Source organism: Lolium rigidum, chromosome 6 (assembly GCF_022539505.1).
Source record: "Lolium rigidum isolate FL_2022 chromosome 6, APGP_CSIRO_Lrig_0.1, whole genome shotgun sequence".
Classification (NCBI taxonomy): domain Eukaryota; kingdom Viridiplantae; phylum Streptophyta; class Magnoliopsida; order Poales; family Poaceae; genus Lolium; species Lolium rigidum.
Window position 1 is genome coordinate 48,465,742 of NC_061513.1, and position 27,251 is coordinate 48,492,992.

General features: G+C 46.0%; 1 protein-coding gene and 1 pseudogene across 1 annotated transcript; both read right to left on the reverse strand.

The window, feature by feature from the left end:
• Window positions 1-661: 661 nt before the first annotated feature.
• LOC124666082 (serpin-ZXA-like) lies at window positions 662-2,205 on the reverse strand. The gene is made up of 3 exons (XM_047203429.1): window positions 1,801-2,205; window positions 1,308-1,679; window positions 662-1,159 (listed from the first exon to the last, which is right to left on the reverse strand). Exons 1-3 carry the CDS (start codon window positions 2,203-2,205, stop codon window positions 662-664), a joined length of 1,275 nt encoding a protein of 424 aa, XP_047059385.1.
• A 3,588-nt stretch (window positions 2,206-5,793) lies between these two features.
• Window positions 5,794-25,573, reverse strand: LOC124666083 (annotated as a pseudogene).
• Between the last annotated feature and the right edge of the window lie 1,678 nt (window positions 25,574-27,251).

A 27,251-nucleotide genomic window follows, 5' to 3' on the forward strand; every position in this document is an offset into this window, starting at 1 on the left:
GTTGATATACCAATTTTTGACGGGCTAATGTGCAAAATGGTTGGCGTGCACGTACTTGACCAACATATATTTCTGTCTTTAACTACGTAATTTGTGAGATTCATAGCCTCCTAAAGCAAATTTGGAAAAGATAAGTATTTTTATTGAAAATAGAAATTATTTGACTTTGACAATTCATATAGATACACTAAGTCGTCATGTTTATGTATAGTTCACAATGTTTAAATTATTTATTATGGAGTACTACTGGTCATGGACACAAAAATACCTTAAGTTTGTTTAGTCCTAATCAATGCTTGTACAAAATAAGAATGTATGTGATTTTTAGTTTCTACACAATGGAAATAATTTGCATCTTTGTTTGAACACCTGTATTTTCTCAACCGTAGGCTTGAGTTGGTTCAATAAAATGAAACATGATGTCGTTTTGATGTCTTAGCGGCGCGCATTGAAATGTAAGAAGAACAAGCCACTAAAAACGATCACTTTAAATCCCATTATTAATACGAAACGATTGGAAATTGAGCGGTACAAGCCCATGCGTTTCAAGTCACTAGAAAGTAGAGCAGGGCACCACGACGGAAGAAGCAGCCACTATGCAATGCAGTTCAGTAGCCTCCGGTAGCTTTCAGTATAATGAAATGATGTCGCTGCCGATCGATCACTTGGTAGGGTCAAGGACGTGTCCAGCGAACACGATCACCCCTGACCCCTCCTCCATGATGAGGAAAGTGAATGGATGGTCAGCCTTGAACTCAACAATGTCCGACGGACCGCCCCCGCCTCGCACAGGCTTTGAGACCGCGGCCGCCTCGGTCCCTTCTTCGTTCACCTTGACGATCGCCGTATGCGTAACCTTGCTCAGGAATGTCGGCCTCCTGCAGCCGTCGTCCTTCTCGCACATACCTCGTAGATCGCCAACCTCCCGCGAGAACGGCAGCGAGAGTCCGAGCCGACCGAGGTCGCTCTCGACGTCCCAGTTGAAGGTTATCTCGAACTTGGGCAGCTCAAGAAGCACCATCTCAGGCTTCGTCTGGGGCAATGCGCCGTAGAGGTACGCAGGCGCCGCTGTGATCAGGTCGACCATGGTGGCGAGCCCGCCACGTTCGTCAGGGAGGAAGACGAACATGGAATACTGCCGATCATCTGCCGAAGATGCCTGTTGAAAATAATATCGTTGGATCAATTGACAAGCAATGCACGAGTGTAGAGTTTGATTTGATCACCTTATGGCCATATGTATGTTTGCCTTGGAAAACCGGATCAAGATACAGAGGTGTTTGTCCAGCACAGCCTGAATAATTGACAGTCCTACCGATGCGATTGCGAGCAGACATCTCTCTTAGCTCTAAAAGCTCATTCCATTCGTAGGCGCCCAGGTCGGGCCTGTAGGGGAGCCTGAGGACCTTGAACCCGTCCATGCAGGAGACATAATAATGGCCAAGGTAACACGACGACATGAACTGCGCCTGCACTAGGCTGCCGTCGAGACGGTGGAACGTGCCCGGCAAGGTGCGGTGCGAGTCGAACGGTTCGAGCCATACTCCCTTGAAGTACACAGCGTTGGCGAGCACAAGGTCGGTATCAGCATCGATATCATCGGTGGAGATGATTGAGTCGATGAGGCCGTTCGTGGCTTGCTCCACACAGTTGTTGATCATCTCCACTGCTTCCTCCGGCTTCATATATATTGGAGTACATGGATTCATCATCGAATTTAATTTAATTAGTCGTATGTAATAGGAGCACGAGACACATATTCACGTCATTCATGCCCTGAATTCTAAGGAAATTACTAACCTTCTTGATGAAGCTGACGGTACGCGCCTCGGACTTGTAGGAACCAACGGCCACGTCCCGGAACGCCTTCTTGATCTCGCCGCGCGACTCGTCGACCCAGAGCCCACCGCCGAAGAGCACGCGCGGCCCGCCGGTGCCCTCACTGTCGTCGAGGACGGTGTCGGTGATACGGCGGCCGAATGCGGCGAGCTGGGCGGCCGAAGGCGCCCCCAGGAAGCTGAGCAGCTGCGCCTGCGTGGCGCCGCGCGCGCCCGCGGCCACTAGCGCCAGCGCGGCGTGGACGGACAACGGCGAGAACGCGACGTTGCGCTCGGTGGCATCGGTCGCGACGCCGACTACCGGCGCTAGGATCTTGACAAGGCGGAGCGCAAGGGCTGTCTGCCCGTCGCGTGCTGCGTCGGCCATGATGAGAGCTGCTGGTTGCGTGCGGACCGCGCGAGTGACAGCCTTCCGTGTATTCTTGTGTACTTATATATACGCGCGCACGAGGCGCGCGTCCTGCTGCATTCTCTAGGAGGGCATTGACGCCTGGGGCGGCCGGCGTTACACTCCGCTCGAAAGAAGTCTAAATCACCCCCCTAACTATGAGGTTTGGGGCGCTAACCACCCATATGTATTAGGTGGAGCAAATTACCCCCCTAAGTATACCAAACCAGACAGTAAACCCCCCAGACTACCAATTAGCTGTTTTGGGCCTGGTTTTTGACACGCTGGACACTGGTTTTCCTCCACGTTGGCATGGTCCAGCCGCACCTGGTGTCGTCGAGCCACACCTGGGCGAGCCGCACGCCCTCATCTGGTCGTCACCTGGCATTGAAGACCGACGCCGCACGTGGTCTGTGGAGATCAGCGCGCCGTCGCCCGGTCTCGTCTTCTCTCCCGACGACGGCGGTAAGTTGAGGATCGGGGTCGATCCTCTTCTCTCACGGATGTCGCCGGTCTCATCCGCACCCGTTCCCTGACCTTATCTGATCTCCATTGCAGCCAGTGCGGCTGGTCGTCGAGGACGGCCTGGACGATTGCTCCTGGATGGCGGCGGACGATCGGCTGATAGCAGTGCGGCGACGTCGAGCAGGTGAGTTCATGGAACCCCGCCATCCTCATCCCGTTCCAAAACGACCAGATCAATTCATATCTGCAATCTGCAAAGAGAGGGTTTTGAAATTCAGTTAGCAATGCGTTCGGATCGATCAGTTCAGTTAGCAACCAGGAACACTACTCATTTCCACTTCTCTGTAACTTTGTATAGGATGGATGCTCTCTCAGTTCGATTCCATTTTCGTGAGAGAATGGAACATGATGGCAAGGATTGGCAGTAAAAAGGAGGAAGGACAGGCATGTGTGCTAAATTGTTCTCACAGAAGGTTGTGTTAAATTGTGTCAGCCATGTTATTAAATGTTTGCCAGACAAGGTTCCCTTGAATTTTCAATCATAATTGGACCATGTATTCTCTAAAAGTACATTGTTGCAAGCATACTATGCTGTGTGCAAAATAGACACATAAGTTGGCTGCTAAATGCTACAGAATTTTGCGTCAGGTTGAAACATCATATACTCGATGTTAAGGGAATAAATTCTAAAACTGCGACAACTCAGTTGATTGTCAGATTAATTACTGCCTTATGAAACCAATTTGATACTGAATAGTACGGTTGTGCTCTGCAATTCAGTATGAACATGCACGCACAGAAGCACAATAATGAGAATGCCAAAAAAGCAAGCAAGCCAAAGAGAGGAGCAAAGGAGACAACAAACAGATGCACAGTGCAATACCTGGAAGGCAAGCTTGGTCCTAGCCAAGTCCAAGGGATAAGTGCACAAGACTGCAGTTCCTCCTGATGCTGAGCCTGCTAAAAGATCTACCACAGGTCCTGTGCCAAGTGAGGGGCAGTTATTCAAGATCCAACACCTGTACCGCTCGTACGCCATATAATGTAATTCAGCATAAGGAACAATTCTCAACACACTGGCACCGTTTCCCCTGAAGTAGTACCAAGACATCTGGCAGGTCATATCTCAGCGATTCAGCCAAAAGACAAAAGTATAGCTAGAATTTGCTGAATGGAGAAAAATATAATATCTAATAGACCATGGCATGCTTATTGTACAGAATGTATAAGCTCCTCTAGCACATCCTGAGATGCTGCAAGTCTGCAACTCCCAAGTGTTCTTTCGTGTTTCCTTTTCACTGACAGGGAAAACTTATGTTCTATATCAACAGTTGAAATCATGCGTGCACATGCAATCTTACTAGTTAGTACCAAAATAAAGTGTATCTGAAAATATCAATACTGCAGTGAGTAAGAGAGATACCTTTTCCAGAGATGAGTAGCAAGAGACATAGCTTTTCGAGATATCACTTCCGTTCCTTTTCTCCATTTAAATCCAATCTGCAGCAAAGCAACAATGACAATACCAAATGATGTACACATTCAATTTATGTTTCACACATCGATTTGGACAAACCTGTGACATATATTCACACCAAAAGATGACAACATCACATTGATAGACTGGTTGCAGAGTACAACCTTGTGTCATTTACAAAACATAGATGATCATTGGTACTAACTACACTACTGCTACTGAGGTGCTAATCAACTCCAACCATCTCCAAAAGCTGATCACTGGATACTACTTTCCTAATACAGAGCTACCAACTGAACTATTGCTACTCATGTGCTATTGAACTCCAACCATCTCCAAAAGCTGATCATTAGATACTAATTGCAGATCATCTGCAACTACCTCTAACATTCTTCAAAAGTAATCTGCTACCTCTTCTTTACCACTTGGACATGCTTCTTCATCAGGACAGTGTTCATCATGGCCATTTGATGTCATATCCAGCCGAGATCGAGGCGCAAATAGCTGATGCTTCCCCACCCCACAAGATTAACCAACGCCGCCGCCGCTTCCTTGATTTCTGCCACTTCCTTCATCGCCGGCATAAGGTACCACCTCATCAACCTCCATCGATACACCACTCTTCTACACCATAGCTGATGTACAAAGATGCAGGCGGGCGGATTTGGGGAGGAGGAGGAGGGACGCGGCCGGACTTGGGGAGGAGGAGGAGGCTCACGACCGGATTTGGGGAGGAGGAGGAGGAGGCGCGCGGCCGGATTTGGGGATGAGAACGAACGAGACTCGCCAGAGGTTGGCGATCGATTCGGAGGGCGTGCGGCTCGCCCAGGTGTGGCTCGACGACACCAGGTGCGGCTGGATCATGCCAACGTGGAGGAAAACCAGTGTCCAGCGTGTCAAAAACCAGGCCCAAAACAGCTAATCGGTAGTCTGGGGGGTTTACTGTCCGGTTTGGTATACTTAGGGGGGTAATTTGCTCCACCTAATACATATGGGTGGTTAGCGCCCCAAACCTCATAGTTAGGGGGGTGATTTAGACTTCTTTCCACTCCGCTCCGTCTGTCCACCTTCCAAATGCACCGAGAGTTTCAAGTAGGGCTGCAGTTTTTATGGCGCACTATCTAGCAAGAAACGAGCAGTCCGGGTGTTACTATTTCTGATCACTTCCGCCATTTAGCCTTTTTTTTTTCCAAACGACCTCACTGGGTCGGATTTCATTACCTAAGGATAACGAAAACAGAGTACCACGCCCACGCGTGTGTTGGCCAAAGTAACATCTAACAAACTATTACAGCCGCCCCCTAATGCTAGGGGCAACAAACATAGGAGTTTTTACTTGCCTAGGGGACATGGACCAACACTAACAAAAGCTAGACAGGGGAACAAGCTAACACACGACAGCCACGAAACAACCATCATAACAAGGTGCAAACTTTCCAGGCAAAGGGGAGGACATCAATCTTGCTCCTCCAGATCCATATCATCATCGCCAGTATCCACGCTTGCATCTCTGATCCGCAGAGGACCGTTGTAGTTGCCGAAAACCATCTTGAGAAGCAGCACCGCCATTTAGCCTTTGTAAAACTGTCGCATCAATATCACGTAAGATCTGATAAGCAGCTTGCTTATGAATCGGAGTTCTCCAAGGACGGATTGAATACCACCTGCTCAGCACAATCCAAGTTATCTCCGGAGTGCTCACGACCAACTTCCATCAAGTCGAGATAATGTTGGTAGTGGGATAGAGTGAAATTCATCTCATCGATGAAACCTCGGCCACATATACGATCGCCATGCATGATGTTCATTGTTGCACCAAAGCCAGGATACCTCTTGGACAAAGTGTCACTCTTGGTAGGTTTCCAATTACCAGAGAAGACATCATGCGCAGATGGTTGCCTCCTCTTCACTGGAGTCATCCACCTCCAGATTGCTGCTTCAAATGCTAGGGTGGCATTCTGTTCAAGTAACTCCGGGTAGCTCAACAGGTCCTGATTGATACCCATACCAATGATCCCATAGTTTTAATTCCTGAGGATAATTAACAAGTAAAAGCAAATAATCACTTGTTAATTAATAATTAATAGCAAGAGAGATGGATATATCAGCCTGACCAGTAAACAGGAATAGCGCCTCGGCCATAGTATCTGACTCCTTCGACACAGCGATATAACTCGTTGCTGTCGTCACAATAATAGCTCTGGTCTCGGCTCATTTCGCGGTTGTAGCAAAGCCCCCAGTCCAGTGGATTTGGATAAAAAATTCCACCTGAATGAGTAACAGGTTAGTACTTACTGCCTGGATAATCTCAGAAAATACATATTAAAACTGGATTCAAAATCAGACCAAATCCTTCACATATTCACATGAAGAACTGCAGGATTAAGTTCGAAACTGGTTAAGAAACTATTCTGATGAAACGTGATCCCAATGAGAATTAATTACCATAATCCACATCCAGTTGGATTCGGCAATAACACTTCAATAATTAAATAATTATGGACATATTGGAGTTTCAAGCTATGGAGCTAGCTCCTGTCTTTCTTGATTCCAGGCTACTAAAATAAGAAAAATAAATATTGTTACCACTGGAAAGGAACCTGAGATTTTGTAGACAACACAGCATTGAAGATGGAAAATTATACTATAACTAATAAATGATCCCCTTAGATAGAAAAGACCCAGAAGTTTGGACTTCTTGGTTTCCTCTCGGTTCACGATTGGTAATAGCATACCTGACATTGAGTTTAGTTGCTGTATTTTTAGACTGAAGTTCACTATAACATCAATTGAATACTACTACATCATTTCCATTTTTATGATCAACTGGTATTAACTTGTGCAGCAAACACGTCTGTCTTGTTTGAAATGCTAGTAAAATTCACTGATCACGTATTTCTGATGTTATTTGCCAGGGAATGATGCGCAGCTAATCCTTGAATGTTTTGCACAGCTAAATCTTGTTGAGCATATTAACATTTGTGATGGTTTATTTAGGCTTGCCAACTTTCTCTGAATCTATCAGCAGCTTCAACATCTGTATACAGTTGCATGTACTTCTGCGCAAACAGGGCATGTTATAGTGTGCTCTGCTCGAGTATGTTGTTGTGAATGAGCAACTAGTATTCACAGAGGGCTATAGGCCAGTACATGTACATGTGTGACAATGTGCAGGTAAGCCCCTCATAAACTGGGGAATAACAGAAAAGGGGACTATACAACTCTAACACCCCCCCCCCCCTCAAACTCATGGTGGATCGACAACACTGAGTTTGGATAGAAAGAAACCATGCTGTGCTCTAGTCTGGGCCTTCGTGAAGAAGTCAGCAAGCTGAAACTCTGAAGGCACATAATGAAGGGCCATAACCTGATGCTGCACAGCATGACGCACATAGAAGGCATCAACACCGATGTGTTTGGTGAGCTCGTGCTTCACCGGATCACGCGCAATGCTGATGGCACCAGTACTGTCCGATAAGAGCGGAGTCGGAGCATCAGCAGAAACACCAAAGTCCGCAAGTAACCAGCGTAACCAAGTCACCTCAGCCGTCAATAGAGCCATGATGCGCGTAAATGTACACAAGTTTTCCCTCAGAAAGAAACCAAGGTTTAATCGAACCAGGAGGAGCCAAGAAGCACGTTGAAGGTTGATGGTGGCGAAATGTGATGCGGCGCAACAACAGGGATTCCGGCGCCAACGTGGAACCTGCACAACACAACCAAAGTACTTTGCCCCAACGAAACAGTGAGGTTGTCAATCTCACCGGCTTGCTGTAACAAAGGATTAACCGTATTGTGTGGAAGATGATTGTTTGCAAGAAAACAGTAAAGAACAATTGCAGTAGATTGTATGCGATGTAAAGAATAGGACCGAGGTCCACAGTTCACTAGAGGTGTCTCTCCCATAAGATAAAAGCATGTTGGGTGAACAAATTACAGTCGGGCAATTGACAAATAGAAAAGGGCATAACAATGCATATACATGATATGATAAATATAGTGAGATTTAATTGGGCATTACGACAAAGTACATAGACCGCCATCCAAGCTGCATCTATGCCTAAAAAGTCCACCTTCGGGTTATCATCCGAACCCCTTTCGGTATTAAGTTGCAAAGCAACGAGACAATTGCATTAAGTATGGTGCGTAATGTAATCGACAACTACATCCTTAGACATAGAATCAATGTTTTATCCCTAGTGGCAACAGCACATCACAACCTTAGAACTTTCTGTCACTGTCCCGGGTGTCAATGAAGGCATGAACCCACTATCGAGCATAAATACTCCCTCTTGGAGTTAAGAGCAAAAACTTGGCCAGAGCCTCTACTAATAACGGAGAGCATGCAAGATCATAAACAACACATAAACAATAGATTGATAATCACCATAACATAGTATTCTCTATCCATCGGATCCCGACAAACACAACATATAGAATTACAGATAGATGATCTTGATCATGTTAGGCAGCTCACAAGATCCAACAATGAAGCATAATTAGGAGAAGACGACCATCTAGCTACTGCTATGGACCCATAGTCCAGGGGTGAACTACTCACTCATCACTCCGGAGGCGACCATGGCGGTGTAGAGTCCTCCGGGAGGTGAATCCCCTCTCCGGCGGGGTGCCGGAGGCGATCTCCTGAATCCCCCGAGATGGGATTCGCGGCGGCGGTGTCTCTGGAAGGTTTTCCGTATCGTGGCTCTCGGTACTGGGGGTTTCGCGACGGAGCTATTTGTAGGCGAAAGGGCAGCCTCGGAGGGGGTCTGGTGGGGCCAGACACTAGGGCGGCGCGGCCAGGGCCTAGGCCGCGCCGCCACCATGTGTGGGCCCCACGTGGCCCCTCTCTGGCGGCTCTCGGGTGTTCCGGATGCTTCGGGAAAAATAGGAACACTGGGCGTTGATTTCGTCCAATTCCGAGAATATTTCCTTACTAGGATTTACGAAACCAAAAACAGCGAGAAAACAACAAGCTGGCTCTTTGGCATCTTGTTAATAGGTTAGTTCCGGAAAATGCGTAAATACGACATATAATGTGCATAAAACATGTAGGTATCATCAATAAAGTAGCATGGAACATAAGAAATTATCGATACGTTGGAGACGTATCAGCATCCCTAAGCTTAGTTACGCTTCGTCCGAGCAGGTAAAACGATAACAAAGATAATTTCTGAAGTGACATGCCATCATAATCTTGATCATACTATTTGTAAACATATGTAATGAATGCAGCGATCAAAACAATGGTAATGACATGAGTAAACAACTGAATCATAAAGCAAAGACTTTTCATGAATAGTACTTCAAGACAAGCATCAATAAGTCTTGCATAAGAGTTAACTCATAAAGCAATAAATCAAAGTAAAGGTATTGAAGCAACACAAAGGAAGATTAAGTTTCAGCGGTTGCTTTCAACTTATAACATGTATATCTCATGGATATTGTCAACATAAAGTAATATAACAAGTGCAATATGCAAGTATGTAGGAATCAATGCACAGTTCACACAAGTGTTTGCTTCTTGAGGTGGAGAGAGATAGGTGAAGCTGACTCAACAATAAAAGTAAAAGAAAGGTCCTTCAAAGAGGAAAGCATCGATTCTTTGTATTTGTGCTAGAGCTTTTATTTTGAAAACATGAAACAATTTTGTCAACGGTAGTAATAAAGCATATGAGTTATGTAAATTATATCTTTCAAGTTGCAAGCCTCATGCATAGTATACTAATAGTGCCCGCACCTTGTCCTACTTAGCTTGGACTACCGGATCTTCGCAATGCACATGTTTCAACCAAGTGTCACAAAGGGGTACCTCCATACCGCATGTACAAAGGTCTAAGGAGAATGCTCGCATTTTGGATTTCTCGCTTTTGATTATTCTCAACTTAGACATCCATACCAGGACAACATGGACAACAGATAATGGACTCCTCTTTAATGCATAAGCATGTGACAACAATTATTATTCTCATATGAGATTGAGGATATATGTCCAAAGCTGAAACTTCCACCATGATTCATGGCTTTAGTTAGTGGCCCAATGTTCTTCTCTAACAATATGCATGCTCCAACCATTAAGGTGGTAGATCCCTCTTACTTCAGACAAGACGGACATGCATAGCAACTCACATGATATTCAACAAAGAGTAGTTGATGGCGTCCCCGAAGCATGGTTATCGCACAACAAGCAACTTAATAAAAGATAAAGTGCATAAGTACATATTCAATACTACGATAGTTTTTAAGGCTATTTTGTCCCATGAGCTATATATTGCAAAGGTGAATGATGGAGTTTTAAAGGTAGCACTCAAGCAATTTACTTTGGAATGGCGGAGAAATACCATGTAGTAGGTAGGTATGGTGGACACAAATGGCATAGTGGTTGGCTCAAGGATTTTGGATGCATGAGAAGTATTCCCTCTCGATACAAGGTTTAGGCTAGCAAGGTTATTTGAAGCAAACTCAAGGATGAACCGGTGCAGCAAAACTCACATAAAAGACATATTGTAAACATTATAAGACTCTACACCGTCTTCCTTGTTGTTCAAAACTCAATACTAGAATTATCTAGACCTTAGAGAGACCAAATATGCAAATCAAATTTAAGCAAGCTCTATGTATTTCTTCATTAATGGGTGCAAAGTGTATGATGCAAGAGCTTAAACATGAACACAACAATTGCCAAGTATCACATTATCCAAGACATTTTAGAATTACTACATGTAGCATTTTCCAATTCCAACCATATAACAATTTAACGAAGAAGAAACTTCGCCTTGAACATTATGAGTAAATCCTAAGGACATATTTGTCCATATGCAACAGCGGAGCGTGTCTCTCTCCCACAAAGTGAATGCTAGGATCCATTTTATTCAAACAAAAACAAAAACAAAAACAAACCGACGCTCCAAGCAAAGAACACAAGATGTGATTGAATAAAAATATAGTTTCAGGGGAGGAACATGATGATGTTGTCGATGAAGAAGGGGATGCCTTGGGCATCCCCAAGCTTAGACGCTTGAGTCTTCTTAAAATATGCAGGGATGAACCACGGGGCATCCCCAAGCTTAGAGCTTTCACTCCTCTTGATCATAGTATATCATACTCCTCTCTTGACCCTTGAAAACTTCCTTCACACCAAACTTCAAGTAAACTCATTAGAGGGTTAGTGCACAATTAATAATTCACATATTCAGAGGTAACACAAACATTCTTTACACTTCTGGACATTGCACAAAGCTACTGGACATTAATGGATCAAAGAAATTCATCCAACATAGCAAATACGGCAATGCGAAATAAAAGGCAGAATCTGTCAAAAACAGAACAGTTCGTAAAGACGAATTTTAAAATGGCACCAGACTTGCTCAAATGGAAAAACTCAAAACTAATGAAAGTTGCGTACATATCTGAGGATCACGCTCGTAAATTGGCAGATTTTTCGAATTTTCTACATAGACTTGTGCCCAGATTCGTGACAGACAGCAATGCTGTTTCTGCGCAGCGATCCCAAATATAACATCAACTTTAACATAAAAACTTTACTTGGCACAAAAACATGATAAGGAGAGGTTGCTACAGTAGTAAACAACTTCCAAGACTCAAATATAAAACAAAGTGCTGTAGTAAAAACATGGGTTGTCTCCCATAAGCGCTTTTCTTTAACGCCTTTCAGCTAGGCGCAGAAAGTGCAAATCAAGTATTATCAAGAGATGAAACATTGACATTACCTTGGGCTTTACCCTTACCTTTCTTGTCCTCTTTCTTACTCTTTGGCTTAGGGAATATATGGCTACCCCCGGGTGTAGAGGTGAATTTTAAGGTGCATTCTCTCACGTCTATGACTGCTCCCAATAGTTTCAGCAGGGATCTTCCGAGTGTGATTTGTCCTGTTCCTGCGCATTCAATGACAAGGTAATCAATGGATATTGTTATCCCAAAAATGGTTGTATGCACACTGATACGTCTCCAACGTATCGATAATTTCTTATGTTCCATGCTACTTTATTGATGATACCTACATGTTTTATGCACATTATATGTCATATTTATGCATTTTCTGGAACTAACCTATTAACAAGATGCCGAAGAGCCGAGTTGCTTGTTTTACTGCTGTTTTTGGTTTCAGAAATCCTAGTAAAGAAATATTCTCGGAATTGGACGAAACTTTCGCCCGGGGTCCTATTTTTGCACGAAGCTTCCGGAAGACCGAAGACCTAACGAAGTGGGGCCACGAGGTGGCCGGGAGGGTGGCCGGCGCGGCCCAAGCCCCGGCCGCGCCGACCTGCCCCCTGGGCCCCTCGTGTGGCCCCTCGCGTTGACCCTCCGCCTACTTAAAGCTTCCGTCGCGAAACCCCCGGTACCGAGAGCCACGATACGGAAAACCTTCCGGAGACGCCGCCGCCGCGGATCCCATCTCGGGGGATTCGGGAGATCGCCTCCGGCACCCTGCCGGAGAGGGGATTCATCTCCCGGAGGACTCTACACCGCCATGGTCGCCTCCGGAGTGATGAGTGAGTAGTTCACCCCTAGACCATGGGTCCATAGCAGTAGCTAGATGGTCGTCTTCTCCTTGTTGTGCTTCATTGTTGGATCTTGTGAGCTGCCTAACATGATCAAGATCATCTATCTGTAATACTATATGTTGTGTTTGTCGGGATCCGATGGATAGAGAGTACTATGATTATGGTGATTATCAATCTATTGTTTATGTGTTGTTTATGATCTTGCATGCTCTCCGTTATTAGTAGAGGCTCTGGCCAAGTTTTTGCTCTTAACTCCAAGAGGGGGTATTTATGCTCGATAGTGGGTTCATGCCTTCATTGAATCCGGGATCGTGACGGTAGGTTCTAAGGTTGTGATGTGCTTGTTGCCACTAGGGATAAAACATTGATGCTATGTCTAAGGATGTAGTTGTTGATTACATTACGCACCATACTTAATGCAATTGTACTGTTGCTTTGCAACTTAATACTTGGAGGGGTTCGGACGATAACTCTGAAGGTGGACTTTTTAGGCATAGATGCGGTTGGATGGCGGTCTATGTACTTTGTCGTAATGCCCAATTAAATCTCACTATATTTATCATATCATGTATATGCATTGTTATGCCTTTCTCTATTTGTCAATTGCCCGACTGTAATTTGTTCACCCAACATGCTTTTATCTTATGGGAGAGACACCTCTAGTGAACTGTGGACCCCGGTCCTATTCTTTACATAGCATACAATTTACTCCAATACTTGTGTTTTATTATTTTCTTGCAAACATCTTCCACTCGATACGCTTAATCCTTTGTTACAGCAAGCCGGTGAGATTGACAACCTCACTTGTTTCGTTGGGGCAAAGTACTTGGGTTGTGTTGTGCGAGGTTCCGCGTTGGCGCCGGAATCCCTGGTGTTGCGCCGCATCACATTTCGCGACCATCAACCTTCAACGTGCTTCTTGGCTCCTCCTGGTTCGATTAAACCTTGGTTTCTTTCGAGGGAAAACTTGCCACTGTGCGCATCATACCTTCCTCTTGGGGTTCCCAACGGACGTGTACATTTACGCGCATCAAGCCTGTTTTCCGGCGCCGTTGCGGGGAGATCAAGACACGCTGCAAGGGAGTCTTCACTTCTCAATCTCTTTACTTTGTTTTTGTCTTGCTTTATTTTATTTACTACTTTGTTTGCTGCACTAAATCAAAACACAAAAAAATTAGTTGCTAGTTTTACTTTATTTATTGTCTTGCTCTCTATATTAAAAACACAAAAAAAAATTAGTTACTTGCATTTATTTTATTATCATGACTAGTCCTGTAGTTGTTACTCTATCACCTGAGGAATCAATCTTTACCTTTAAACAAGGGGGTGAGGAGAGTTTTGAGAAAGCTTGGTCTAGAATTTTTGATTCATATAGTAGAACTGAACCTAAAATGCCACTAAGTTTGCTTCTTAGTAACTTTTATTTTGGTCTTACTCTTCGTTATAGATACGCCCTAGATGCCGTAGTAGGAGGAGAAGGAATAACTCTTACTGATAATTCTGTTATAATTCCTAAGGGAATAGCTGAAGGTGTTTTCACAACCTTTCTTGGAAGAACGGTATCCACTGATTATCTTGTCATTGAATGTGTAGGGACAGGACAAATTACGCTTGGAAGATCGCTGTTGAAACTCATGGGAGCAATCATAGATATGGGGAAGGGCACTCTAAATTTTACCTCTTCACCAGGATGCGGTCATGTATTCCCTAAACCAAAAAGTAAGAAGAGTAGGCTCAAAGCCTCTGGTAAGAATGTCAATGCTTCATCCCTCGACAATACTTGATTTGCACTTTCTGCGCCTAGCTGAAAGGCGTTAAAGAAAAGCGCTTATGGGAGACAACCCATGTTTTTACCTACAGCAAATTTTTTTGTTTTGTTGAGTCTTGGAAGTTGTTTACTACTGTAGCAACCTCTCCTTATCATGTTTTTGTGCCAAGTAAAGTTTCTATGTCAAAGTTGATGTTATATTTGGGATTGCTGCGCAGAAACAGCATTGCTGTCTGTCGCGAATCTGGGCACAGTTCCCTGTAGAAAATTCGAAAAAATCTGCCAATTTACGAGCGTGATCCTCAGATATGTACGCAACTTTCATTAGTTTTGAGTTTTTCCATTTGAGCAAGTCTGGTGCCATCTCTAAATTCGTCTTTACGGACTGTTCTGTTTTTGACAGATTCTGCCTTTTATTTCGCATTGCCTCTTTTGCTATGATGGATTTATTTCTTTGATCCACTAATGTCCAGTAGCATTATGCAATGTCCAGAAGTGAAAATAATGATTGTGTCACCTCTGAATGTGTGAATTATTAATGATGCACTAACCCTCTAATGAGTTTGCTTGAAGTTTGGTGTGAAGGAAGTTTTCAAGGGTCAAGAGAGGAGAATGATATACTATGATCAAGAGGAGTGAAAGCTCTAAGCTTGGGGATGCCCCGTGGTTCACCCCTGCATATTTTAAGAAGACTCAAGCGTCTAAGCTTGGGGATGCCTAAGGCATCCCCTTCTTCATCGACAACATCATCAGGTTCCTCCCCTGAAACTATATTTTTATTCAATCACATCTTGTGTTCTTTACTTGGAGCGTCGGTTTGTTTTCGTTTTTGTTTTTGTTTGAATAAGATGGATCCTAGCATTCACTTTGTGGGAGAGAGACACGCTCCGCTGTTGCATATGGACACATGTGTCCTTAGGCTTTACTCATAATGTTCAAGGCGAAGTTTCTTCTTCGTTAAATTGTTATATGGTTGGAATTGGAAAATGCTACATGTAGTAATTCTAAAATGTCTTGGATAATGTGATACTTGGCAATTGTTGTGCTCATGTTTAAGCTCTTGCATCATATGCTTTGCACCCATTAATGAAGAAATACATAGAGCTTGCTAAAATTTGATTTGCATATTTGGTTTCTCTAAGGTCTAGATAATATCTAGTATTGAGTTTTGAACAACAAGGAAGACGGTGTAGAGTCTTATAATGTTTACAATGTGTCTTTTATGTGAGTTTTGCTGCACTTGTTCATCCTTGAGTTTGCTTCAAATAACCTTGCTAGCCTAAACCTTGTATCGAGAGGGAATACTTCTCATGCATCCAAAATCCTTGAGCCAACTACTATGCCATTTGTGTCCACCATAACTACCTACTACATGGTATTTTTCCGCCATTCCAAAGTAAATTGCTTGAGTGCTACCTTTAAACAATTCAAAATTTATCATCTCTTATTTGTGTCAATGTTTTATAGCTCATGAGGAAGTATGTGGTGTTTTATCTTTCGATCTTGTCATTTACTTCGGACAGACTTTCACAATGGACTAGTGGCTTCATCCAGCTTATCCAATAACTTTGCATAAAGAGGCTGGCAAAGGGTTCCCAGCCCCAATTAATTAACTTCACTAATAATTCTCTTCACATGTTTTGCTCTGATTTATCGGTAAGCAACTTAATTTTGCAAATAGACACTCCTCCATGGTATGTGAAAGGTTGGACGGCACCCGATGGAATCGGTTAGCCATGGCTTGAGAAAGCAAAGGTGGGGAGGAGTGTCATCATAATAAAATTAAAATAAAAAGGCACTCCTTCATGGTATGAGATTGTTGGCGGGCACCGATGGAATCGGTTAGCCATGGTTTGTGAAAGAAAGGTTGGAAGGAGTGCCACCCCACTAAAATACATGTGTAAACAAAGAGAAGAGGGATGATCTACCACGGTGGTAGAAATAACGTCCTTCATGGGAGCCGCTCTTGAAAGTCTGGTTGATAAGGTAGTTAGAGTACCCGCTACCATTCGTTGACAACAACAAACACCTCTCAAAACTTTATTTTTATGCTCTCTTGATGTTTTCAAAATCAAAGCTCTAGCACAAATATAGCAATCGATGCTTTCCTCTTGAAGGACCATTCTTTTACTTTTATTGTTGAGTCAGTTTACCTATCTCCTTCCACCTAAGAAGCAAACACTTGTGTGAAGCTGTGCATTGATTCCTACATATTTGCATATTGCACTTGTTATATTACTTTATGTTGACAATATCCATGAGATATACATGTTACAAGTTGAAAGCAACCGCTGAAACTTAATCTTCCTATGTGTTGCTTCAACACCTTTACTTTGATTTATTGCTTTATGAGTTAACTCTTATGCAAGACTTATTGATGCTTGTCTTGAAATACTATTCATGAAAAGTCTTTGTCATATGATTCACTTGTTTACTCATGTCATTACCTTTGCTTTGATCGCTGCATTCATTACATATGTTTACAAATAGTATGATCAAGATTATGATGGCATGCCACTTCAGAAATTATCTTTGTTATCGTTTTACCGCTCGGGACGAAGCGAGAACTAAGCTTGGGGATGCTTGATACGTCTCCAACGTATCGATAATTTCTTATGTTCCATGCTACTTTATTGATGATACCTACATGTTTTATGCACATTATATGTCATATTTATGCATTTTACGGAACTAACCTATTAACAAGATGCCGAAGAGCCGATTCTTTGTTTATCGCTGTTTTTGGTTTCAGAAATCCTAGTAAAGAAATATTCTCGGAATTGGACGAAACTTTCGCCCGGGGTCCTATTTTTGCACGAAGCTTCCGGAAGACCGAAGACCTAACGAAGTGGGGCCACGAGGTGGCCGGGAGGGTGGCCGGCGCGGCCCAAGCCTGGCCGCGCCGACCTGCCCACTGGGCCCCTCGTGTGGCCCCTCGCGTTGACCCTCCGCCTACTTAAAGCTTCAGTCGCGAAACCCCCGGTCACCGAGAGCCACGATACGGAAAACCTTCCGGAGACGCCGCCGCCGCGAATCCCATCTCGGGGGATTCGGGAGATCGCCTCCGGCACCTGCCGGAGAGGGGATTCATCTCCCGGAGGACTCTACACCGCCATGGTCGCCTCCGGAGTGATGAGTGAGTAGTTCACCCCTGGACCATGGGTCCATAGCGATAGCTAGATGGTCGTCTTCTCCTTGTTGTGCTTCATTGTTGGATCTTGTGAGCTGCCTAACATGATCAAGATCATCTATCCGTAATACTATATGTTGTGTTTGTCGGGATCCGATGGATAGAGAGTACTATGATTATGGTGATTATCAATCTATTGTTTATGTGTTGTTTATGATCTTGCATGCTCTCCGTTATTAGTAGAGGCTCTGGCCAAGTTTTTGCTCTTAACTCCAAGAGGGGGTATTTATGCTCGATAGTGGGTTCATGCCTTCATTGAATGCGGGATCGTGACGAGTAGGTTCTAAGGTTGTGATGTCTTGTTGCCACTAGGGATAAAACATTGATGCTATGTCTAAGGATGTAGTTGTTGATTACATTACGCACCATACTTAATGCAATTGTCTGTTGCTTTGCAACTTAATACTTGGAGGGGTTCGGACGATAACTCTGAAGGTGGACTTTTTAGGCATAGATGCGGTTGGATGGCGGTCTATGTACTTTGTCGTAATGCCCAATTAAATCTCACTATATTTATCATATCATGTATATGCATTGTTATGCCTTTCTCTATTTGTCAATTGCCCGACTGTAATTTGTTCACCCAACATGCTTTTATCTTATGGGAGAGACACCTCTAGTGAGCTGTGGACCCCGGTCCTATTCTTTACATAGCATACAATTCTACTGCAATACTTGTGTTTTATTATTTTCTTGCAAACATCTTCCACTCGATACGCTTAATCCTTTGTTACGGCAAGCCGGTGAGATTGACAACCTCAGCTGTTTCGTTGGGGCAAAGTACTTGGGTTGTGTTGTGCGGGTTCCGCGTTGGCGCCGGAATCCCTGGTGTTGCGCCGCATCACATTTCGCGACCATCAACCTTCAACGTGCTTCTTGGCTCCTCCTGGTTCGATTAAACCTTGGTTTCTTTCTGAGGGAAAACTTGCCACTGTGCGCATCATACCTTCCTCTTGGGGTTCCCAACGGACGTGTACATTTACGCGCATCACACACCCGCAACTATCCCTTTGGGAATTATAACAGAGTTATCAATAAGAGTTATTCCTTCTCCCCCTTCAGAGAATTCCCAAAGTTTCAATGATTTATGAAAACTCTTAGGCATTAGGCAAAATTCAGTCATAATATCACAATTAGCATGAAGAGTTTGATTACCTATGACAATTTTAATAGTAGGATTCCACAATGAAGGTTCAGAGTTCACTAAAACTTGATCAAGACGGTTACGAATATATCCATAATTTTCATTTAGGCGAGATGCACTTGTTTCAAGAGTGTTTAATCTATTATAAATGCTAATAAGGGCTGAATCAAAGTTATTAGCTGAATCATGTGATGCAACCAACTTTTTATGGCATTAAAAGCTTGATCCCCATTACAATGAAGGAAATATCCTCCCACTAGAGCATCCAAGGCATATCTATAGCGAATCATAAGACCAAAATAAAAATTACTAAGGAGCAAACTTAGAGTCATTTGAGGTTCAGTTTTACGATAAGAAGTAAAAATCATAGACCAAGCATCTTTAAAACTTTCCTCATCCCCTTGTTTAAAAGTAAAAACTAATTCCTTAGGTGAAGAAGTAACAAGTACAGAACTAGACATGATAACAAAAGTAAACTAAATGCAAGTAACTAATTTTTTTGTGTTTTTGATATGAAGAGCAAGACAATAAATAAAGTAAAACTAGCAACTAATTTTTGTGTGTTTTGTTTAGGTGCAGCAAACAAAGTAGTAAATAAAATAAAGCAAGACAAAAACAAAGTAAAGAGATTGAGAAGTGGAGACTCCCCTTGCAGCGTGTCTTGATCTCCCCGGCAACGGCGCCAGAAAACAGTTGCTGGCGTGTAGTTGACGTGGGAGTTAGAAATCTCTGGGGTGCAACTTTTCTTCAGATTCCCCGGCAACGGCGCAACCTTAGAACTTTCTGTCACTGTCCCAGGTGTCAATGAAGGCATGAACCCACTATCGAGCATAAATACTCCCTCTTGGAGTTAAGAGCAAAAACTTGGCCAGAGCCTCTACTAATAACGGAGAGCATGCAAGATCATAAACAACACATAAACAATAGATTGATAATCACCATAACATAGTATTCTCTATCCATCGGATCCCGACAAATACAACATATAGAATTACAGATAGATGATCTTAATCATGTTAGGCAGCTCACAAGATCCAACAATGAAGCACAATTAGGAGAAGACGACCATCTAGCTACTGCTATGGACCCATAGTCCAGGGGTGAACTACTCACTCATCACTCCGGAGGCGACCATGGCGGTGTAGAGTCCTCCGGGAGGTGAATACCCTCTCCGGCAGGGTGCCGGAGACGATCTCCTGAATCCCCCGAGATGGGATTCGCGGCGGCGGCGTCTCTGGAAGGTTTTCCGTATCGTGGCTCTCGGTGCGGGGGTTTCGCGACGGAGGCTATTTGTAGGCGAAAGGGCAGCCTCGGAGGGGTCCGGTGGGGCCGGACACTAGGGCGGCGCGGCCGGGGCTCGGGCCGCGCCGCCACCATGTGTGGGCCCCACGTGGCCCCTCTCTGGCGGCTCTCGGGTGTTCTGGATGCTTCCGGGCAAAATAGGAACCTGGGCGTTGATTTCGTCCAATTCCGAGAATATTTCCTTACTAGGATTTCTGAAACCAAAAACAGCAGAAAACAACGAATCGGCTCTTCGGCATCTTGTTAATAGGTTAGTTCCAGAAAATGCGTAAATACGACATATAATGTGCATAAAACATGTAGGTATCATCAATAAAGTAGCATGGAACATAAGAAATTATCGATACGTTGGAGACGTATCAAGCCATCGCTCGCAACTCAGCCTCAACACTCGAACGAGAGACTGCAACCTGCTTCTTGGTCTTCCAAGCAATGAGAGAGTCACCAAGAAAAACACAGTAGGCAGAAAGAGACTTGCGATCCTCCGGATCGCTAGCCCGAGTAGCATCCGAGTAGGTCCGGAGCCGTAAGGAGCTGGAGCGAGGAAAGAAAAGCCGACGAGAGATAGTGCCACGAAGATAGCGAAGGACACGAAGAAGATGACTATAGTGGACACTAGTGGGAGCAGCCATGAGCTCGACTCAGAATATGGACTGGGTAGGAGATGTCAGGACGTGTGACAGCAAGGTAGACAAGACTCCCAACCAAGTGACGATAGCGAGTCGGGTCCGGAAGAAGGTCACCATCAGTGGACCGGAGGCGGACATTGAGCTCCATAGGAGTCTCAATAATGCGCTCATCACCAAGAGCGGCACGAGTGAGAAGGTCCTGAATATACTTCTCCTGGGAGATATAGAAGCCATCGGAGGTAGAGGAAACCTCAAGCCCAAGAAAGTAGCGGAGAGGGCCAAGATCAGTCATGAGAAACTGATCGCGAAGACGGGCCTTGACAAAGGCAATGTACTCAGGGTCGTCGCCTGTGATGATCATGTCATCAACATAAAGAAGAAGCAGAGTCCGACCACGAGAGGATGTGTGGACAAAAAGCGCAGGGTCATAGGCGCTAGGGACGAAACCAGCAGCGATGACCACAGAGGCAAAACGCTGAAACCAGGCGCGAGGGGCTTGCTTAAGGCCATAGAGAGAGCGCCGGAGACGACAAACCATGCCATCGGGAACAGAGTAGCCAGGAGGTGGCTGCATGTATACCTCCTCACTTAACTCACCATTAAGGAAAGCATTTTGTACATCAAGCTGAGAGACAGACCAGTGGCGAACAGAAGCGACCGCAAGAAGAGTACGAACAGTGGTCATGTGAGCCACGGGAGCAAAAGTCTCGTCATAGTCACGGCCATGCTCCTGCTGAAAGCCGCGAGCGACAAGGCGAGCCTTGTAACGCTCAAGAGAACCATCGGAGCGAGTCTTGATCTTGTAGACCCACTTGCAGGTGATGGGACGAATAGAGGAAGGAGGAGTGACAAAATCCCAAGTACCAGTACGCTCAAGAGCAGCAATCTCCTCAGCCATCGCTAGCTGCCATTCGGGATGAGCAAGGGCATCCCGATAAGTGGTCGGCTCAGGGGTAGCAGAAAGACCGTAGTGAGTGGGAGAATAGCGATCAGGAGGAGGACGAGGACGAGCACGAGCACGAAGATGGTGAGGCGGCTCGGACGGAGGGGGCATCGCATCAGAGGTAGAGGGTGTAGCAGCATCATCCTCACGGGGACGACGGGAGTAGTGAAAAGGGTAGGAAGGGACAACCGTAGTCGAGGAAGGTGACATGGGAGGGGAAGATGTGGAGGGTGGGGACGGTGGTGAGGGAGGAGAAGGGGGTGTGGCGGGTGAAGGAGGAGAAGGTGGTGAGAGACTCGGCAGAGTAGGGACCGGAGGCACAGGAGGAGGTGAGTCAGGAAACATGAGAAAAGAGATATCTTCCACCGAGAAGGAAGAGGAGGAGGGACGCGGGTAGAAAGGATGGGACTCATCAAAAGTAACATCCCGAGATATGCGCATCCGACGACCAATAGGATCCCAACACTTATATCCTTTGTGCTCAGGGCTATAGCCAAGGAAGACACACTCAACCGATTGAGCACTCAGCTTGGTGCGTTCGCGTGGAGCAAGAAGAACATAGCAAACGCAACCAAAAAGACGAAGGGTCGAGTAATCAGGAGTGTGACCAGTGAGACGCTCAAGAGGAATACCACCCTGCAAGGCTGTGGAGGGCTGAAGGTTGATGAGATAGGTGGAAATAGACACGGCCTCAGCCCGGAAGTGAGGGAAGAGAGGCGAGAGATCATCATCGCACGTGCCGTCTCAAGCAGATGGCGATGCTTGCGCTCAGCCACGCCATTTTGGGCATGGGCGCCAGGGCAGGAAAACTGGGCAAGAGTACCCTGCTCAGCAAGAAAACCACGCAACAGCTGGGAGATATACTCACCGGCAGAATCAACCCGAAAGACACGTATAGGTGTGGAGAACTGAGTATGGACCATGGCAGCAAAACGCTTATATATCGAGAGAACCTCGCTGCGAGAAGTCATAAAATAAATCCAAGTGTGGCAAGAGAAGTCATCGATAAAAAGAACATAGTAGCGGTGGCCCCCCTTGGAAGCAAAAGGAGCCGGACCCCATACATCAGAATGGACCAAATCAAACGGACGCTGAGATACAGACACACTAGTAGGATAAGGTAACTGATTCTGTTTACCAAGCCTACAACCACGACAACCACGAAGCGAGACATCTCCTGAGACAGGCCCCAGAAGACCTCGATGAAGTAAAGATGACAAGCGAGAACCACATAGATGACCAAGACGGTGGTGCCACTGCTGAAAAGAGGCGGTGGTGGAAGCAGCAAGCACGCATGGAGCGGTCGATGAAGTGTGGGAAGAGGGAACATGAAGCCAGTCAAGCTCCCAAAGTCCCTGGGAGTCACGGCACCGAGGGCCAGCCCCAACCAGGGCCCGAGTGTGAGTGTCCTGAACAGAACAAGAATCAACATCAAGAATGACCCAACAACCAGAATCAGTGAGTTGAGCAGCGGAAAACAAATTCATGGTAAGACGGGGAACATGAGAAACATCAGGAACGGAAAAGGAGGAAGTAGAAAGAGTGCCACGACTAGCAACAGGGAGAGAAGTACCATCGGCAGTAAGAACACTGACGGGAAGAGGAAGAGGTCGAAGAGAAGAAAGAGAGGAAGAATCGGGAGACATGTGAAAAGAAGCTCCAGAATCCAGAACCCACGAAGATGTACCTGACTGTGGAGAGGAAACAGCCGCGGAGGCAGCAGTTCCGGTAGAGCAGAGCCGGAGGAGGCAAGGAGACGCTGAAGTCTCACTATATCCTGCTCAGTGAAGCCGGTGGTGACAGGCGCTGAGGGTGGAGCACGAGGAGGCACACCCCGCTGCTTCTGGTAGCAGTCAGACTCAAGGTGACCAGGCCTCCGACAGTGAGTGCAGAAACGAGGAGGGCGAGAGCGACCCCCACCGCGAGAAGAGCGGGCTCCTCCAGAAGCAGCAGGCACTGGTGTAGGAAGAAGCGGCGGGGCAGGAGCAGGGGGACCTCGAGCAGCAAGAACAGAAGGTGTCCCAAGTAGGCCAGCACCACGCAGACGAGTCTCCTCAGCACGAAGCTCAGTCAGCACCTCTGAGATAGGAACACGGCCTCGAGCAAACAAGCCGAGCACGACGAGGCTCAAACTGCGGGCGAAGTCGAGACGAGGAACTCATGGATCCTGCGGAAGTCCATATCCGAACGTCTTGTCCGGCAACAGCGGCAAGTACCACATACAGCCTTGCAAAGTGAGTCAAGCTGGCGCCGGATCGCCGCACTCCGGGTGTAAAACTCATCAACGAGTGGAGTCACCCTGTCGAAGATCATGCTCCCGACGCAACACGAGATAAGTACGAGAGAATCCCCGGAAGGCTGATAGCGGCGACGAAGGTGAGACCACATCTCGGCAACGGTGGCGAGGCCCATAAACTCGAAGCAAGCGTGGCTGAACACTGCGAGAAAGAACAGCGAGCAGCCACGGCATCCTCATCACAGCACCGAGTAAAGGTAGCCTAGCTGTCACGGTAAGAGCCAAGAGCCTCTCGAATAAGCAAGTACCTGCTCCTCATATGCCTCATCAGCAGTAGCCTCGGCAGACTTGGCTGCATCCCGATCAGCCTGAGTAGCATCCTCAGCAAGGGCCTGTGGCACGGACGGCGGAGTAGGAGGCACTGGAGCAGTGGGATGCGGCGGACAGGTGACCTCGCCAGTAAGAACACCCCACAACCAAAGACCGCGCATGTGAATGCGCATAAAGGCAGCAAACTCTCCATAGTTGGTACCATCAAAGATCACTGGGCACCGAGGAATACTGACATAACCGGACGAAGACGACGCCATATTTTTTTTTACTCAGATCTGGATCTGGCCCGATCCAGGTTTGCGCCCGTGGCCACAGACACGAGCTGATGGAGCTCGGCCAGCAGAGGACGCGGGCAGGGCGAGCCGGCAGGGGCACAGCCGGAGGACGGCCGGCAGGGGCGCGCCCTGGGGACGGCCGGCAGGGTCGTGGCCGGGAAGATGGCCGGCAGGGGCGTGGCCTGAGGCGGGCGAGCCGGCAGGGGCACAGCCGGGGGACGGCCGGCAGGGGCGCGGCCGGGAGACGTCCGGCTGAGATGCGGCCGAGGGACGGCCGGCAGGGGCCGGATCGAGGTCGTGGGAGCTCCAAATCGAGAAGCCTAAAAGAGCTCGATCCCGACAAGCACGGGAGAGAAGGAGAAGGGTGGAGCAGCAGCGGCCGGAAAGATCATCGGCGGCAGCGCGGATCGAGCACGGAGTTGCAACGTGCAGAGAGCTAAACCTAGAGCTCTGATACCATGTTGTGAATGAGCAACTAGTATTCACAGAGGGTCATAGGCCAGTACATGTACATGTGTGACAATGTGCAGGTAAGCCCCTCATAAACTGGGGAATAACAGAAAAGGGGACTATACAACTCTAACATATGTCACCTGAATCCGGAAATTAGGTGTTGTGGTAGTAGATTCTGCACCGGCTTAGCGCTCACGAACCCTATAACCAACACTGTTACTGCCCATTATTCATACAGATCCCAATTTTAAGGGGCGGGGAGAAGCCTACATGAGGTCCTGGCGCCGACGTGTCCGAGGAATGCGGCGACCTCCTTGATGCCCGTCTCCTTGCCGCCGGTGGTTCCGAACCCACGAGGCTCAAAGAGTGCGGCGGCGGCGATGAAGGCCTGGTAACTCCAGAAACCGGCGGCTTGGGCGATGGAGTCGTTGTGCCTGGGGAAGAACTCCTCGAAGTGGTGGACTTGGAAGTAGTCGGTTATGGTCCCGTTACAGCAGAACCTGCTGCCGCTACACTCCCACCCAGTGCCGCACGCATTCTCCCTCCTCGCCTCCGCCGCCGCGAGCAGCGCAGCCAGCAGAAATGCCGCCGCCTGCGCCCACTTCATCGCTCTCTCCGACGAATGCGCGCGGGTGTTTCTCTTGCTCTATCAGTGTGTGTGTGGCGCAGGGGCGTGGCGCAGAGCTAGGAAGGACAGGCGATGGATCGATTGAGCGGCGCACCGGACACGAGGCGAGGCGCCGGTGGAGAAGGGCAGCGAGATAGAGATGGGGAAGGAGGTGAGCTTCTGGTCAACTGTAGGTGGCAGTCAACACAGTGGGTGCTGGTGGAGTGGTGGGTGGCGCTGTTTGGCGGTTGCCGTTGCTGTTCCAGGACAATTAATCGCACGAGCATGTCAAAATTCGCAACAAAAAAAAAATCTGTACGAAAATAGCCATCGCTTCTAAAATCTAAAAATGTGATTTGAAAAGCTCATGCATAAGTTTATCGAAAATCTTTAGAAAAAGATATTGATGTACATCATTGCAAAGTCATACTCCCTCCGTCCATAAATAGACGCCAAAGATTTGTCTAAATTCGGATGTATCTATACACTAAATCGTGACTAGATACATTCAAATTTAGACAAACTTTTGGTATTTATTTATGGACAGCGGTAGTAATATGAATTTGGTAGAAATCCTGGGTGAATGGTATTCTTAAGATTTATGTTCTATATTTGTCATTAGATTTGCTAGACCAAATTCTGAGGATTTTCTTCCAACATATTCATTCATACTATAGGTTAGAGAAAATCGTCCATCCACACAATTTTTCTGCAAGAAATTATTTGTTTTCATGTGAAGTAACCACACAAACAATTATACAAATTTAAGCACATATGATTGGGCTGGACAATATGCTTTCTAAATCAGAAACAAATAACTATATAGCAATACAGTGATTAATAAAACAAATAACCGTTTTGTTAACGGTGCCATGTAGCACTTTATTATAAAAAGCAAAAGCTTCATTTATAAATTAAAACATGATTTTATACGAGTATATACACTTGGTTAGTATGTATGTACTAAATCTTGTAGACATATCTTATCAGATGTGATCAAGACAAAAAAAAATCATGAGCATAAAGGACATTGTAACCCTTTTCAGAGTCATGATTTTGTCTTTTATGTGTAGAACCCCATTCTACAATACAATTGGGTAATACAAAACCATGCCAATGCAATGTCGTGAAATATGTTTGGATCTTGTCATGATTTGGTATGCAAAAGTTGAACTACATGTAGTGTTGGAGCTAGTGGGGGGCTCGCTCTCTTTTGGAACAATGATTCTGAAGTTAGCTTGAAATCATACAGTAGTACTCACATTGATGTTATGGTGAGGAATAGTCTGACGGGACAAGGACAATGGAGGTTTACAGGTTTTTATGGTCAATCGGCTAGGTCGGCGCGCCGAAGAAGCTGGGAACTGATGAAATATTTGAGAAGAGAGTATGCTGAACCGTGGCTTTGTGCGGGGGATTTCAATGAGATCCTATGTGCATCTGAACAATTTGGAGGAAATGATCGTGAAGAGTGGATGATGGAGGGTTTCCGTGACGCCGTGGATTACTGTCGCATGACGGATCTCGGTTTCTCGGGCTTGCCATATACATGGGACAACAGGCAGCAAGGAATGAATAACATCAAAGTCAGGCTTGATCGTGGTCTGGGAGACGACCGGTATATGGAGTTGTTTGATAAAACAACAGTTGATCATATCCAGACAATTCAGTCAGACCA

Excerpts from the sequence above, each read along its gene's own strand:
- LOC124666082 (XM_047203429.1), bottom strand. The coding sequence starts at position 2,205 with ATGGCCGACGCAGCACGCGACGGGCAGACAGCCCTTGCGCTCCGCCTT. Across the intron at positions 1,680-1,800 it reads CCGTCAGCTTCATCAAGAAG|CCGGAGGAAGCAGTGGAGAT; the intron begins GTTAGTAATTTC and ends ATATATATGAAG. Across the intron at positions 1,160-1,307 it reads GCAATCGCATCGGTAGGACT|GCATCTTCGGCAGATGATCG; the intron begins GTCAATTATTCA and ends TATTTTCAACAG.